General features: G+C 38.3%; 1 protein-coding gene across 1 annotated transcript; it reads right to left on the bottom strand.

The window, feature by feature from the left end:
* Window positions 1–1,960: 1,960 nt before the first annotated feature.
* On the bottom strand, window positions 1,961–16,056 carry LOC121949364 (sorting nexin-4-like). The gene is made up of 14 exons (XM_042495030.1): window positions 15,931–16,056; window positions 14,613–14,737; window positions 12,559–12,700; window positions 11,693–11,842; window positions 11,097–11,144; window positions 10,799–10,854; window positions 9,781–9,853; window positions 9,434–9,495; window positions 8,841–8,906; window positions 8,618–8,707; window positions 6,624–6,723; window positions 6,206–6,351; window positions 4,587–4,701; window positions 1,961–4,402 (listed from the first exon to the last, which is right to left on the bottom strand). Exons 1-14 carry the CDS (start codon window positions 16,024–16,026, stop codon window positions 4,355–4,357), a joined length of 1,317 nt encoding a protein of 438 aa, XP_042350964.1. The 5' UTR covers window positions 16,027–16,056; the 3' UTR covers window positions 1,961–4,354.
* Between the last annotated feature and the right edge of the window lie 752 nt (window positions 16,057–16,808).

Genomic DNA, 16,808 nt, shown 5'->3' with positions numbered 1-16,808 from the left:
TTCCTTTCCTCGGGCTCCTCTCCTTTTCATTACCACTTTGTTAAGCTGCGTCTGTGCCAAATTGAGATGTTTTTATTGGTAATGATCGACAGGAGGCGCCAATCATGCATCATTTATAATCTTAGCTCACACCTTCAACCAATCTTTTCTATAGGAGATGTTCAAATCCCAGTAGGCAGAGGTTAAAGGATTTGTTTAGCCCTTTAGCAGCAGTGTAGAAATATTCAAAAGCTATGTTTGACAAGTTAAAATGATTGCATTTTGACCTCCACAGGTCGAATTTCCTGTCCCCCCTCCCCTTATATTTCTATATTATTATCCTGATATCTCAGCTGTTTTTCATTGTGCACATTATAAATGGCAAAGGGACTAGTGCATTTGTTTAATCCTTTAATAAAAGTTTATTTAACTAAGAGGTTTGAAACACTTCCTTCAATATATAACTTCATTTTTTACTCAAACTGCTGAGAATAAAACACTTCAGCAAAGGTCATACATCAAAGGACCCTTTTTCTTTCAATAACGCTGTGGATTAGCTAGAATGACTGCCCTGTGGTTATATTCCTCTGCAAAACCAAGTTGCACTTAGAGTTTACATCAGTGTCTGTGAAAACATGGATGCCTTACACACATCGCCCCTCCAGCAGCACAGAAAATCTATACAATTAACACAGTTTTAAGTGCGCACCAAAGATCAGTGTCACCAATTCAGTATCTGGCCATATATCTCCCCTTATGTTCCTGAGTAATAATGCTGAATGAGGGCCAGAACAGTGTTTTTGCAGAACATTAGGATGTCACAGTAAAGCTGACCTTCGACCTTTTGGATACAAAACATCATCACTTCATCATTTTATCCTATTAGACATTACATAAAATACTTTCATAATAACTGCATAAATTCTTGAGTTATGGCCAAAAATGTGTTTTGTGAGGTCACAGGAACCTTGACCTTTGAGAACCAAGTTCTCAAGGTCAGGTCATTCTGTTCATTCTTGAGTCCAAGAGGACATTTGTGCCAAATTTGAGGAAATTCCCTCTAGGTGTTGTTGAGATATTGCATTCATGAAAACGAGATGGACAAAAGGTCAGTGATCTTGAGCTTTGACCACCAAATTCTAATCAGTTCATCCTCAATGATAAGTAATTTTTTACGCAAAACTTGAAGAAATTCCCTAAAGGTGTTCTTGAGACATTACGTTCATGAGAATGAGACAGAAGAGGTCACAGTGACCTTGACCTTTGCCCTCTGACCACCACAATCTTATCAGTTCATCATTGCCCATGTGTTTATTTGTGCCAAATTTGAAGAAATTACCTCGAGGTGTTCTTGAGATATGGTGTTCATGAGAATGGGACAAACTGACAACCCAAAAACATAATGCCTTCAGCCATGGATATCACAACCTTTGAGGCACAATAATTGTTTTGGGAAAAGTTATGTAATATCTTTCTCAGTAACTCACTTAAACATTATTAATAATTATAGGAATTATGCATGCAGTTTAAGAAAATCATAGATACTAAACAGTTGGTATGTGTATCCACTGCAGAAAAAGCAGCTTGATAATATTACTTTTTAAGGAAACAAAACAAATAAATAACTGTTCCTTTAGGATTTCATAATTCATGCATGATGGGATTTGACAAGGATCAATGCGACACTATCACATGAGTGTAAACACACAGACACACCCCTCTGATTCACACACCACCACCTCAGGTGTCATGGAAAAAAAAAGGCGACCGTTGCATACGGGTAAGTCTGTGTGTTACTTTGACTTTCACACAGCTGAATCACACAGTCTGACCTTTACAATGAGCTCATTAAACACCACTTTTTTCATCTCTTATCCATGGAGACCAACAAAATGCCATGTGATCAATGCTCTGTAATCTGTAAACATGGTGTGAAACCAGCAGGTTGTACTAGCTTTGAGTAAAAATGCAACAAAACTAGTTAAAAAAGGAAAAGAAATTGAAAGTTTATTAGTGTCTTAGCACATTGATTACATAAACATAAAAATCTCTCATTTAACACATTTATTATAAAAACATACATAAAGCCTCAATTTGGGATTATTTCAGAGAACTGATTGTTTATTCTGAAGGGGTAGGGTTAGCTGACAGGAGTAATCCCTGCTCAATGTTTAAATGCACTTTGCGCCAATCTTTCCTCCTTAGATGAATATAATAAAGGAGGCAAAAGTCACACATCTTTTGTGTGTATATCATTTGTATTGATTCAGATTTTGAGGATCCAACAGATCTGTACTATTTGGTCAATATTTTTTCCCATTAACACTGACCCAAGGCATGCTTGGAACTCACGTCTATTATTTCGTTCAGTAACTTAACATCAGAAAAAGGGGTGAGGCATATTGAAGGTGACCAGAACTACTTTTTTGTCTCTCCCCTGTAGCACACAGCCAATGTGCGTATTAAAGCTGTTAAGTTTGACACCAAAAACTACCAATCTGTATGTGTGTTGCTTTTAACAACAGTTCTGGTTGCACTTGGTAGATCAGGCGCCATGTTTCAGTCCTCCAAATTACCTCCATTAAGGAGTTCAGTAAAGAAGGCTCTAGTGTAACCAAACGCTGTAGGGTCTTCATGATTGGCTCTTTGTTTTTGGCACAAAGCAAACAATAATAAAACAATATCAATAACCAAAACTACCCCAAGCTTGTCAACCCCTTTCCTCTGCTTCCCACCCATGATCCGTACACTACGGAGTAGCGCTTGGTCATAAGCACTTTGGTCGGTTAATGATGAATAACAGCATGGCTGACTTCAGCATTCCGTGTATGAAACATATTTCAAAAGAAAAAAGAAAAGAAAGCGAATGTGTAGTGACTTTCTGAAGAATGGTTCATGTTTCTTTACAATCTGATTTCTTATTTGTGATCCTTCTCTGTCTGACATTTTTATTTTCAAAAGATTACACTTGGTAGAAGTGGTAGAAATATTTTGGAATTAATTCCTGGCAACAACTCTCATATAACCCCTTTTCCACCAACATGGAACTGGTTCCGTTCCAGATCCTGCGACTAATTTAGTACCGTTTAGAGCATTTCGATCAAAACTAAATTGGTTCAGAACTCGAAAAGTTAGGGTTATCTGCTAGAGCAAAAAAAAAAGCAAGTTTTCCTTGATTTGATGTGCAAACTGTGACATCAGTGGGTGTCATATTCTACCAGTTAGAAAAAGAGAATGGAGAAGGCAACAATGGATCAAGTGAGAAATCGTCAGACAACAAAGAGTATGCAGTGGTCTCATTAATAGTTTGTTAATACTTGTTATTTCTGGATAAAAAGAAATATCTTTAATAACAGGACAAAAGTTCACAAGTAATTAATGTAATCTGCAATTTTGCTACTACTGATTACTTCTGTTGTGCATTGTGCAATGCTCTCCGTTGATGGGCCATCCTTGTTTGTAATGGATCTTGCAGGCTGGTTTGCTTGATAGCACCAAGGTTCCAAGAGTCCTGAACAGAACTGGCTCAGGAACCAGAGCTACTTTGGTAGAAAAGGGGTAACACTGAATCCTTAACGCTGCCCAATTATTATTTTAACACACAGTTCTGCTACATTTGGAAGCCCTGGGGACAGTTATAGATTCTCTTGCAGAGGGACAATATGATTTTTTTTTAGATGACAGGCTAATCAATGTAAAACTTAAATCCTTTAGCTGAGTGAATTTTTTTTTAAAAATGAACCAAACAGGCTTGATGTTGTTTTTTCACTCTGTTTCCATTTAAAATATAATCAACAGAGAGTAAAAGTAAAATATGGAAAGGCACAAAAGTTTGTTTTAATTTCTCTAAGGCCGGTGACTCTGAAAAGAATCAAATGAACCACTGACTGAAATGCTCAGCTTCTGACATTTTCCCTATTTTCAGGGTGAGAGATAAGTCAAAAGAAGTGTAACAAGTACTGATATACACTGCACAGCGATCCCCGATGCGCAACTTTTACACAGTGCAGGATTTTCCTCTTGGACATGCTGTCAGTTGTGCAACAAGGGAGAAAAAAGAATTGAAAATTTATATCATCTGCAGTATGAAAGTTATACCAGCAGAATGGTACTGTTAAGACATCTGGAAATAAAAGGCATGGATCCACTTCATGACTCCGACTTGGAAACTGTTTCGGAATAAATGTGTGCATGTATGAGTGTGTGTGAGAGAAAACAGAATTATTCAGCGTAGCAAAAAAAATGAGGGCAGTATTTGGGCTCCCGTGGTCCAGCTCTGTAAGACTGTAATTTAATGATTGGCTGATGGTCCCTTTCTGGACAATCTGATTTCACTATTATTTTGGTGCAGGAGAGTGATAGGCTGGAAAGTGGCTCACATTTTGTTGAAACACTCCTTGGCGTTGGACCACACCTGGATTCCCTGAGACAGTGGCGGAGCAACACAGGACGAGAGTAATTTTGGAAGAAAGAAAGCAAAAACAAGACAATAGTTTAGAAAAACAGACAAGGAGCAGAACTGTGAGGAGTCAACATCACAAAACGTCTCCTATTTTTAAGTGGGCAAGTATACAAGAACAAACACACAGTGGAAAAGAGCCCCATACCTTCTTACACATGCTGATCTGCATAATGGCATAGCTGATTAGTGCTTCACGCAAGTCTTTGTCCTTCTGCTCCTTAAATCGTTCAATGTCTTCCCAGGCGGTTCTCACAAACTCTCTGAAGACACAATCACAAACAGACACATGCTATCATCAGGCATTGTATGTGGAAGAGTAGGCAGCGGGGAAGAATAACATGTGATCGAGAAAGAAAAGCAAACAATGTGATATTTGTCTTGTTACTAATTCTGTTATGTGCTTGTTCCTGCTTTTTTTTTTTATTGATACAGGATGTTTTTGTTGTCAGAAATACTGAGTAATATTACTGCTATCTTATAAATCATACATAATACCTCATTAAGACTCTGGGAAACCAAATCTGTAATTCAGACTTCAAAGGGGAGTAACTCCATCCAATACTTTGTGCTTGGAGACAGATGCTGCACAGTGGCAATCACTGTGGTATTGAGTTCCCGCCCATACACCCGCCCAACCAATCACAAGCAGTGCCATGCATCAACAGCACCCCCCACTGACACACACAGCTTTCAATCATGAAGTCAATCCTCCTATCTATCTAATCTAAACCAAACTACTCAGATGAATAAAGACTTAAACAAACATCAGCATAAGAACTATCTAAAAGAACAGAAATCATCTTTGGTAAAAATGTATTTGATATGTACTTTAAGTATAGTTTTGCCCATTCCCATCCACTAACATGGAAGGGGCAAGGTTTATGGCCTATACTGCAACCAGCCACCAGGGGGCAGTCAAGATATTTTGGCATCACTTTGGGGAGCTGTCAAGTTCTCATTTATCACACTGTCTATGGCTGCAACAACCCCTGTTCAAAAGTTGTGATTCATGTATATTTTTCTATATAAGGGCTGAAACGATTCATTCTTCAAATTAAGGGGCAAACTGTGTGACTAAAAAACAACTGATATAGTGCATTTCTAGAAAGACGAAAGGAGTAATAAGAACAGATGCCTTAGACAAAGAGTGGCATAAATTAAAAAAAAACAACAACAATAACAACAACAGAAAAAACATGGATACATTTTCAAAACTTTTCCAAAACTCTTTAAGGACCTATACATTTTTTTTTTGGCATTTTTTCAAACTTATCCGAGTCACTCTATTCAAACATCATTTCAGCTAGGTGGCATACATTGAGGAAGGGATGGTAATGACGAAACGCACTTGATGGTACACAAACGCCACATATCAACACATATTAGAGCTACACTACATCCATCTATTTTGGTTTTCTGCATGTTATTCACCTGTACCCACCCTTATCTCCCCAGTCTGTATGTCATCCCTGTGTCTTTGTTATAGCAATAAAACTTCTTTTTTTAAAAAGAGCTACATTGTGTCAATAGCTCCGGAAAACAAATTTAAAGTTATGTTATATTACGAGTCAGGTTATCCATGGAAGATTACTGTAACAATTTTATCACACAAAACAAAACTTCATGGCTTTTCCAAACTTTGAACGATTTTTACTAATTCCATGACTTTTCCAGGCCTGGAAAATGTGACTGTGAAATTCAATAACTCTTCCAAGTTTTCCATGACCGTAGGAACCCTGACTGAATCACTGGAGTTGTGCTTACTGGCATTCTGTGTTCTTCTCCTTGAGCGTTTGCTCTCCCTCCTGAATACTCTGCTCCAGGGCTGCCAGCCTGCTCTCCCTCTGCTCTTGGCTCTCTTGGCCGAAAAGTTTGCTGGTCATCCCCTTCAGAGAAAATACTCGCACTGTCTGTATACACACACACACACACACACACACACACACACACACACACAAAAAAAAAATAAAATAAAATTACTGATGTTTTCATTACAAATGATCACTAAAATCTTTTCAGATACATGCCCAAATCAGTTAATCTACACTACTGGTGTATAATTATGCCTATTTTGACAACTGACCTAAAACAGTTATTGTGTGTGTATACCACCTGTGTATGTGCCCTGAATGTGTCGCAGAAAGTGACAGGTAATAAGTGAGTGTGAGTGTTAGTGCATTACCCCTGTAACCAGCTCTTCTTTCTGTTGTTTCTTATGGACGAGGTCCTGAGCTACCATCTCCAACTCATACTGGATCAGCTCATGTTTCCTACAGACTGACCTTGATTCACAAACACACACACAGAAATGGACACATTTATTAAAATGTATTACTCTGAAATCCCCAAATGTGTTATATCTTTATATTGATGTATTCTGATAACTAATATTAAAAAAGTGAAATACAAATGATGCTTCAACTCTCACTAATAATAAAGTAAAATATAGCTGATCTCACAGAGCCCTAACATCAGTGCACATCAACAACAGGTCTGCAATATATGATCTGTCTCGATGTACTTTACATATGCCATATGTACGTGCAACAGCACTTCTGCATGTTGTTTTATTTGAACAGAAATATAAAAAAACAATGGCAACATGAGGCAGAAGCAAAACAAGTGAGTGTTAAAAGCTCTAACACCTGCCCGAGAAAAGCTTTAACAAAACAGAAAATAAGAGTTTTATATACAAACAATCACATTACCATTGCCAGACATTAACAATGACCAATACTCCGAACCCAGAGGGGGCATGACTTGCATTTTTCCATTAAATTAAGGCTGCAATGACAATTATTTTCATGACTAACCAATTATTGGTTAGGTAGTAAAACATTGGAAAACGGTAAAATGACAACACAATTAAGCCACTATCAAAATAGTTCATTTTCTTTTAATGGACTAATTGATTGTTCAACTATTTTTTTACTTCTCTGGTCAAACTAAAATGATAGTTTGGATTCTTTCAAGTGGGGTTGTATGAGGTACTGAGTCGGTGTATAACTTTGGGCAGATGGCGGTCAGCATGGCCCCAGTTTGGAGGAGCAGGAATGATGTGCTGCTGTGGACAGGGGCAGTAGACAAAAGGTTTATTTGGATTCACTAATGACACACAATAACACAAACAAACTAACCAACCCGAGGTAGTGGTAGACCAGCATCTCCCATGTTCTGTGTAGGGATGGGAATCAAGAACCACTCAAACTGTGCATTGCAAAACAATGACATCAAACTCATGTGTCTAAACTGCTGAAATCTTGCAACAGGAAGAATCATGCTGAAGAGCCAGAGAGAGACTCCAAAGCGTGGTGCCATTTCACCAAGAAAGGTGACAACAGTGCTGCTTTAAGGCTGTACAGTGTGAAATACAAGTCACATATACTACGCAAATATCAGTCTGTTAAGTGAATGAAAACCAGACGTTGATCAGGAATCAATAAATAATTTGACATGAGCAGAATCAATATAAGCATTGGTATCAACAAAATCATATACATTTCCATCCGTAGTTCTGTGCAGTTAAATTACTGTTTTGTTCTGGGATTTTTCTGAGAAGGAGTCTGGTAGCGTTGAAGAAAGCATAGATGGATATAATGGTTTAAGTTCCCTTGGGAAAGGGCTCTCTAATAGCAGGGTAAAGCGGTGACAATATTCTGATATAGTGTATAATTTCACTTATATTGATTTTTAAAGTCTGTTTTGCTGCTGCCCCTGTCCACAGCAATATATTACTTAGCTGCTGTTGCTGTACTCCAGCCTCCATCTCCAAACTGGGGGTGTGCCAACCACCATCTACTGTAGGTATTACACTGATTATGCATAAGTACCTTATAAAACTCCACTTCCAAAAATCCAAACTATCCCTTTAAGAATCACCTCCTCGTGAGCCTGTTGTTATTTGAGTCCAGCCTTAAAGCTCTGAATAAGCTACATAACAAACAGTCAGGAACAATCCAGCAGCATTTATATACTTCTGTATGATGCTTTAATGCCACTTCCACTGCAACACATATGGTGATATTTCATCTTTCAGTGTGCTGACCTGCAATGTGTTCTAATGGTTTGTTCGATACCAGTAACAGCATTAGCTATATTAACTTATTTTACATGACAGTTTCTTGCTCAGCCTGGCATAGATATATTTCTCTCTTTCTTTCAAACATACACACTTACCTAACAGCATCAGTGTAGAAAAGGTATTCTTTCAGTTGGTCTGCATAGTGTTCTTCTTCCTCCAGAATATCATCTATTGATGCGGCATACCTGTGCACAAATCACACAAGTCAAGTAAGCAGATTGATCTGTTGCTTACTTAAATCGAAAACGATTAAGCGTCAGCTACAGCTTGGGTGTGACAGAGAGCACACTGGTTGACGTGCAGCTTTATTTTACTTACGTGTCCATGTGGTGGCCAGCACTCTGTAGTCCGTCTCCCATCTCTTTTTCAATAGCACTCCACTCGCTGGAAACAAAACGATTCAGGTGTACTGAACTTAAAACCTGTAATTCTGTTCACTTCATTGAGCCTATAGACTTTTTTCTTATGAGTAATAACACAACAAAATGGTGCTTTGTGTTTTTTCTCATACATGTATACCACATTTTTAAAGTTTATTTACAAAATTCCTTAAAAAGGTGAAAATGAAACATCGTATTTTATGAATCAAGGAATTACCCTACCGCTCTCTTTAATGCTGAATTCATCAGTATGTATACTACATGTAGGGGTTTCCTTTTGCCAAAAAATGAAAAGTCCATATGGAAACAGCTGAGAAATCTCAAAAATTCAACCTGATGTTAAATATGATGTGGCTTACATGTTTCTGTAAGCAACTGTAAAGATCAAAGGTCTAAGAATTCAGTATATGCACCAAATGTCTTTTAATTTGAGCTTGTTGATGCTTTATTTTGTTTAAAAAAGTGCCATCTTTCAAAACTATGGTTTTATTAGTGCAGAAATTCAGCATCAACAGAACAGGTGTTTCTCACCTAAAGACTCTGCCGTAGTTACCATGGACCTTGTAAACTCCATACAGCCTGTCTGCTACTTTCTGGAAGAAAGACAATCAAATCAACCATTATTACATTATGGAGAGAAATTAATTCATGAAGAAAGTCATACATTTAGCAAGCTTAATACCCAGATATTTCTCTCAGGAGTTGAAAGACTAAATGTCAGTAAAATTTGAATGAACATGTCACACAACACAATATACACAGATATAAACCACTGGCCAAACCTTAGCAGACAGCTGAAAATAGGTGTGTGCATACGTGTGTGTGTGTGTGTGCGCGCGCGTACGTGTGTGTTGGAGTGTTTGCACGTCAAAACTCACCGCCCGCACCCTCAGTAACTGAGAGATGACAGTGTTGAGTTCATCACTGTACTGTTTCAGTGCTGTGAACCTCCTGGAAAACACATGGATCATATCTCAGAGTTGAACTAAATCTAAACATTTTTTTGTCTTTTAGTTTGTGTTGTTCTAATGCTTCAGTGGTTCGCGATTCAAACTAGGGGCTGATAAAGATTAACTTGGTTCTTCTTGATTTTCAAAGGGTTTGAAGAAAATGTTTTAAAAATATAAACAGTAGGAAGAATTTCAGCCTCACACTTATTTCTATGAAGAAAACTAAATTTTGCTATGTGTTAAAAATATTCAAGATATAAACTTAAAATACATCTCACAGGATGAGTGCACAGTAAAGACCTGTACGCAAGCTGTATTCACAGATCAACGCTACAGCCTTATCTCGCATTAGAAAAGTACACAGTTAAACAAGCAAAGCAAAAACAGAATAAGCACCAAACATCAGGGAAGAGAAAACACAGCATGTTTTAAAAAAAAGAAGCCTACAGCCTATGTTTGACAGATAAAAATAAAAAATAAACACATAACGCAGACTGAAAATCCTATAAAAAGTACCAAAAAATAACACAAAAACTCATCTCTTAAATTCACAGTAACTTTTTTTAATCCAGTCAATAATCTGCTCAAAATTCATTTAAATCCTTTCACACAGACTTTCTGCAGTTGTTGCATTTACTATATGGAATAATTATACTCATTATAATTGTGTAACCAATGACAGAAAAGAGGTCCCTTAATGACAAAAGTTAGAAACCAGTGCTATAATGTGAGATGACTTGCTAATTAGAAACTCGAATTATCATACACCTTTCTACCTGTTTTGCCAATGGGATCAATGCTTTTCTGGGTTTTTTTTATCAAGTCTAATCATAACACCTACTCAAAAACTATTTCATCATAATTCAGTACTCTGACAATCTCACGCTTCGTATCACTGAAAAACCAGTAAAACTGGAAAAAAGGCATCTGTCTGCTTTGCACCTACTTGTCAGGGTTCTTGACTCTGAACATGGCACTCAGAGACTTAAGTCTGGAGTCAGCCTGGTAGGGAACAGAATAACACACAAATAATCAGGGTTTTAATTTGCATATGGCATACAGCATCCGTTTTATAAACCGGTTTGCCTATCATAAAACAAGCAAAGCTTTGTTAGTTAACAAAAAAAAAACAAACCTCTCAGTCAAGCAGTTCAGGAAAAGAGGAACTTGGTCATTTGTACGACAGTTGGGCAGTAAACTACTATCTGATCAAAGTATGAAGGAGATAAAAAAAAACTGTATACCTTGTCCTGAAAACCTGTCTCCAAAACCGCCTCCCTCCATCCTTTCTCCTGAGGACAGATGACGGACATGACATGATAGACAGGATTATTAGCCATGCTGTGTAAAAACAGGGCTTTCCACCATGCAACTGCACTACAACAAAACACCACAAGGGGCTGCCCTTGAGTGACCATCATTAGGCTACATTGGAGAAGATGAGACACAAATCTGGGAGTTCAGTTTAAGATGTATCAAGTGGCAAGGCTGTGCGTGGAATACATAATAACAGACAAATAGAAAATTCAAATGGTGTGCTAATAGGTTTTTTTACCTGGTATGGGCACATAAAATAGCTCTGTGGCAAATATTAAAGGCTTCCTCATTCATGTCAATGAGATCACTATGTGGGTACAGAAGGGGGTGTCATTGGTTTAGCTTCCATCTTTTCTACTGTGGTGTGATATCCTTCTGACTGGAACTGGCCTTTTAAATATTTATATCTTCTTCTTTGTCCATATCCTCCCCCAGAGCTACTGCCAGCTTGAAAACCCTGTTAGACTGTGCATGTCTGCATATGTACGGTTAAAGAATTCAACTGGACATAAGTAATGCTTACCTCTGTCAGAAAGAGGAAGAAGATTTTGTCATTGGAGAGGACAGGATGTGATGCAACACGCAGCAGGAAGTTTTCCAGGCCAACTCTCCGTCGCTCAACAAAGTCTGGGTCGAGGTTGTCTGCTGACAGCTTGTGCCACACAAACTCTGCCTACAAGAGGCAGAGGAAGTAAAATAGAAAAACAAAGTGAATACCACTTCAAAGACGAGGTTGTGTACTACTTACTACCAGAAAGAAACAGAGAACAAATTATTATAGAAAGACTATATACGATGTAGTAGTTGAATCACAAAAAGTCCTTACTATAGTCCTAGTTATTATAACTAGGAATTTAATTACATGTCAGGGTTTCCCACACATTTATTTATTTGTAGCAACCCACCACAATTAAAACATCTTCTGCCACAAGTAGATTTTCTATTTGTGGAGGTGGACCATTCATTAGGAGTGCTGTTGAACTATATACACTAACAACACAGTTTCTTCATGTCATCACACTCTGAGTGCAGAGCTTCCTCTGTGCACAGATGGAGCAGTAGAGCGCCAGTCGCAGTTAAAGTGAAACTTAACCGTTCATTCTGCTGAGTATAAAAGTTTGCATTCACTCGCAGCAGCTGCTCCTATCATCCATCGATCCAATCAGCCCTAACTAGATTGACAGATCATTTATCCACCCCACAAGTCACAAACAGGTCAAAAAAGAACTCATGGAGAGCTCCCCCTGCGCTGAGGGAGGGTACACTGAATGATACAAAGAAAGTCCTCCCGCATTATCAGCTGCCAGCACTCATATGCTCTAATTCTGTGGGAAACACTGCATATAATTGATTGTTTTTTAAAATTATGTACAAGTATGTGTTTCTCACCCTTTTCTCTGGCAGTGGAGGGATTATGATGTAGGGGTAGGTGACCAAGAGGTATGTTCTGAGCAACTCAAACTCACTGTAGCGTCTCCACAATGTGTCAGGTGCAGCAGGCGTACCACCTTCTGGAACATTTTCAGCCGGGCTGTCGACAAAGGAATGGGGAAAAACAGAATTGTTATCAGGCGTTATCATAGAGGTGGTAAGACATTTCAGCGACTGTTGTTGTTCAAAGCTGACAAAGAGCAAAATATCACATCAGTGGCCTTGTCTGAGTTGTAGAGGAGTAAAATAAAGTTGTCAGCGGCATTTGGATTATCTTTTAAAAGATTCACTTTTTTATAAGAATTGAGAGAGCTCCCTTAGTGCCAGCTGAAAAGTCGAGTAATGAAAACATATCTTAGAAAAGTGGGGGGTAGTGAAGTAATCAATAATGTGAAGTAATCAGTGCAAGCAATTCAGCTCCTTGATCTTGTTTCAGTTAACAACCTTGAATAAGCACAAAAGGCTAATGCATCTTTCAGTAATCAAATCACAGCAACAGTGACATTAAAATACAAACAAAAATTAAGAATCCCAGAGTCCCAGCCCTGTTTGAGACTGCCAAAATGCATCCCCTCAGGGAAGTATTTGACTTAATTACTCAAAGGGAATTTAATTATTTTTGCAGGAGAAAGCAAACATGTCCTGTGTGTTTGGTTTTTTTAAGATTATTTTTGGGCTTTTCTTGCCTTTATTATAGTGCAGTTACAGAGGTACAGAAAAGGGGGAGAGAGAATGGGGGTGACATGCAGCAAAGGGCTGCAAGCCAGAATCGAACCCGGGTGGCTGTAAAGGACTCGGTCTACATGGGGTGCATGCTCTACCCACTGAGCTAGAAGACACCCCCTGTGTTGGTGTAATATTGCTGCAGTGTAGGAGTGAGTGATCCCACGCCACACTTTTTGTCACTGCTGTTTTTTCTGTTTCTGCACCACCATGTTACTGTAATTGGTTTGCATACACTGATCTGGCAGGACATTAAAACCACTGACAGGTGAAGCGAAAAACATTGATAATTGCGTTAAAATGCATTGTTATGCCGGGGAATCGTAGGTCCTGGCATTAATGTGGATGCCAGTTGACACACATCACACTCCAAAACACTGTTGCAGTCCAAGTACATTCTGTCATGGCAACGGCACAGGGTTCAAAATTACAAACATTTCCATGACTTTTCAAGGACCCATTTTTTCCCTACTTGCCTATCAGTTTTTAAACACATCAGATTAAAACTCCTGAAACATAATTTCAGTTAGCGGGCGTACATGAAGGGAAAGATGGAAAGTGGGGAGAAAACAAAAAAAACATACATGATGGCTGTTAAGTGGAAGGTTATCCACAGAAGATTACTGTGACAATTTCATTACACATGACAGAATTCCATGACTTTTCCAAAACCTCAAGTCATTTTTACTAATTATATGACTTTTACAGGCCTGAGACACATAATTGTGAAATTCCATGACTTTTCCAGTTTTTTCATGATCATGGGAACCCTGCAGACAGCACTGGACACCGCTCAGAGGGCCCGTGTCAATGCCTAGACAGATAAGAGCCAAATCCGATCCAATGAGACCCCACCGCAGATTGGGGGTACCTCAGGGTTACAAGCGGGTATCACATATGCTCTATCAGATTGGGATGTGGGGAATTCGGAAGCCAGGTCACAATCCTTGGCCCATCTGTGAGCAGTTTTTACAGCACGACATGTTGCAATGTCCTGCTGGGAGGGCCGCTGCCATCATGGAGAGCCGATGGGTGTACTTGGTCTTAAATGGTGTTTGGGTGGGTGTGTCAAATGGTATCCTCATGAGAGTCAGGACCCAAAGTTTCCCAGCAGAACTTGCATTGTAATGAGTTGATCAAAGTTATTCAATACTCCTGTTAGTTGTTTTAATGCTTTTGATATATGCCGTTACACTAATGTAGCAATCAGGCGTGGTAAAGAAACTTAAAGTTGTCAATGTATGCCATAGAAGGGAACAGAAAACCAGATTCTGTGTTTTATGACCTACCGTGTTTCTATGAGGTAGACTGTATAGGTTTCCTGCATGTTAACCGTGTTCTTCCCTGTTCTCTTCTCTGCCTCCGCCACGTTTATCTCCATTTTTCTTAACAGAGCTGTTCCTCTTTCAACCATCTACAGAGACAAGGAAAAAAAACATATGAGCATGAGCAAAAAATAAATAAATAAAAGAGAGAGAGAAAGTAAAACATTAAGTACATGACTGCGGGTTGACAGATTATTGGCCTGGCATTTTATTGATTATCTGTATCTGCCTTTTATATTAATCATCATAGATAATTATATATATTTAATTAATTAAAAAGTGCAAAGAAAGTGTCAGCATGGGAGACACTTTTACATTGTAAAACTTAAGGGAGCTATTTTTTTTTATTCATTTTTATTTTCACTTGACATCAGTTTTGACTAAACATTTGTTAAAGGCATTTAAATAAAGCTTTGTGTTGGAGATTGTTACATTCCAAACTCTAAATACTGACATAAAGATTTTCATTTTTATTGTAAATAGATATCGGTTCCAAATATTTGTTTTCAGCCCTGAAAAACCAATACTGGTTGACCCCATACACATGACACCAATCCATGAGGGCGCATTAGAAAAAGAATAGCAATTGAACAGCCAGGCGTGTGCAGGCTTACAGTGTGATACCAAGAGACTAAGAGAACAAAACTACATTTTAATGAAGTTGTGTTCTGCTCGGTTCTAAACAGCAAGTAACAAACATGAAACCAGATGCTCACTGAGAGGTGGGCCGTGGTTTTGCAATTGAAGATAACTCACAGTAACACTGTGCTTTACAGGGAGTTATGACAGGCGTGTGCAGGTCACAAGACATGTCAATACTATCACCACGAACTACTAAACAGACGTTGCTTATGTATCTAGAAATCCCGTTTCCTCACCACGAACCACGAAAACTAAGAGTAGACTTACTTTCTGGCTTCTTTAAACTATCATTAAACTAAACTTTAGGTTTAGCTTTCACACTTGGTGCTAGCTAGCGAGCTAACACCAGCAGTAAAGTTTACAAAGTAGCTTCGGACACACAGCAAATGCAACTTTCGCTCACTTTGTAATTTTAACGCTACCATGCAGAGCTTGTAGGTAATTTAGCTTTGAAGCCTGTTAAGGTTAAAAAAAAATACAGGGGCGTTTTGAAGAAGTGAATGGAAAAGTCTCCGTTGTTTGATGTCACTTACTCCACCTAGCTAACTCTATGCTAGGCCTGTTTAGGAAAGTTTTGACTATTGAAAACAGGCTTTTAAACTCCCAAAATGACAGTCATAGAGAAAAACAAAATCACTACCGTGTTTATAATGTTGTTCTCGGATTCTGTTGAAGTGATGTCGGTGTTACCGATCACAGCTACTTCTTCGTTACTTCCAGAGTCTGCCATCATCATCTGGCTGCTGCCGACCTGCTGCTGTTGTCAGCTGAGCTGGCAGAGCGTTTTCTCCGCTCTGCGCATGCGCGTTACAGACGGAGGGCAGTGACCAGTTATCCGTTTAGTTTTTGATACTAAATTAATTAAATAAAATGAATGCTATTAAATTATCAGAGTCCATTACATCACAAATGAGTGAACAAAAAATACATAAAATAAAAATTATTCACAAAAGAAAATATAATAAAAAGTGAATATATAAATAAATGCTACTGTCCACAAGAGTTAAACAATGTAAAATCAGAGTCATTTCTGGCATTTATAGTCTTATAATACAAAATGTAATAATACAATGTTAAATGCAACAATGCAGTTAGGTATTATAAACCAACTGCAATCAATCAGACCCTGAATTTGCACTGAAACTGCTCCAACATTGCAAATGACCGTATAAAGTATTTAAAAGTTTCAATTTAGCACAACAAAACTGTAATGTGCAGGTATCATAAAATGCATGGGATTGGTTGACATGATTATAGTTCAAACCGGAACACAGTTGAAGCAGATCAGCTGAAAGTTTCCATGCAGCTGTGCTGACTTGCTGAACCCAATACCCTCCTTTGGCATCATTTGCATCCTCCTTTGACGCCTTTCTTTGGCAAGGCTGACATCTACTGGTAGGATTTTTGTTTGGGAATTTCCATTTCACCCCCAGAGCTTGTCATTTGGTTCATTGGATTGATTTCTTATTTTTCTCAGCTCTGGAAAAAAAATACTTTTGATTCATTTTGCAGAATCTG

Source organism: Plectropomus leopardus, chromosome 10, assembly GCF_008729295.1.
Source record: "Plectropomus leopardus isolate mb chromosome 10, YSFRI_Pleo_2.0, whole genome shotgun sequence".
Classification (NCBI taxonomy): domain Eukaryota; kingdom Metazoa; phylum Chordata; class Actinopteri; order Perciformes; family Serranidae; genus Plectropomus; species Plectropomus leopardus.
Note: the sequence above shows the minus strand (reverse complement) of the source record. Positions and strands in the feature narration are given on the sequence as shown.

What these genes read in the sequence shown, in the direction of transcription:
- LOC121949364 (XM_042495030.1), bottom strand. Translation starts at nt 16,026, where the DNA reads ATGATGATGGCAGACTCTGGAAGTAACGAAGAAGTAGCTGTGATCGGT. An exon ending in GTCTACCTCATAGAAACACG is followed by an intron (nt 12,701 to 14,612) that starts GTAGGTCATAAA and finishes CTTTGTCGACAG; the next exon opens with CCCGGCTGAAAATGTTCCAG. An exon ending in AGAGTCAAGAACCCTGACAA is followed by an intron (nt 9,854 to 10,798) that starts GTAGGTGCAAAG and finishes TGTGTTTTCCAG; the next exon opens with GAGGTTCACAGCACTGAAAC.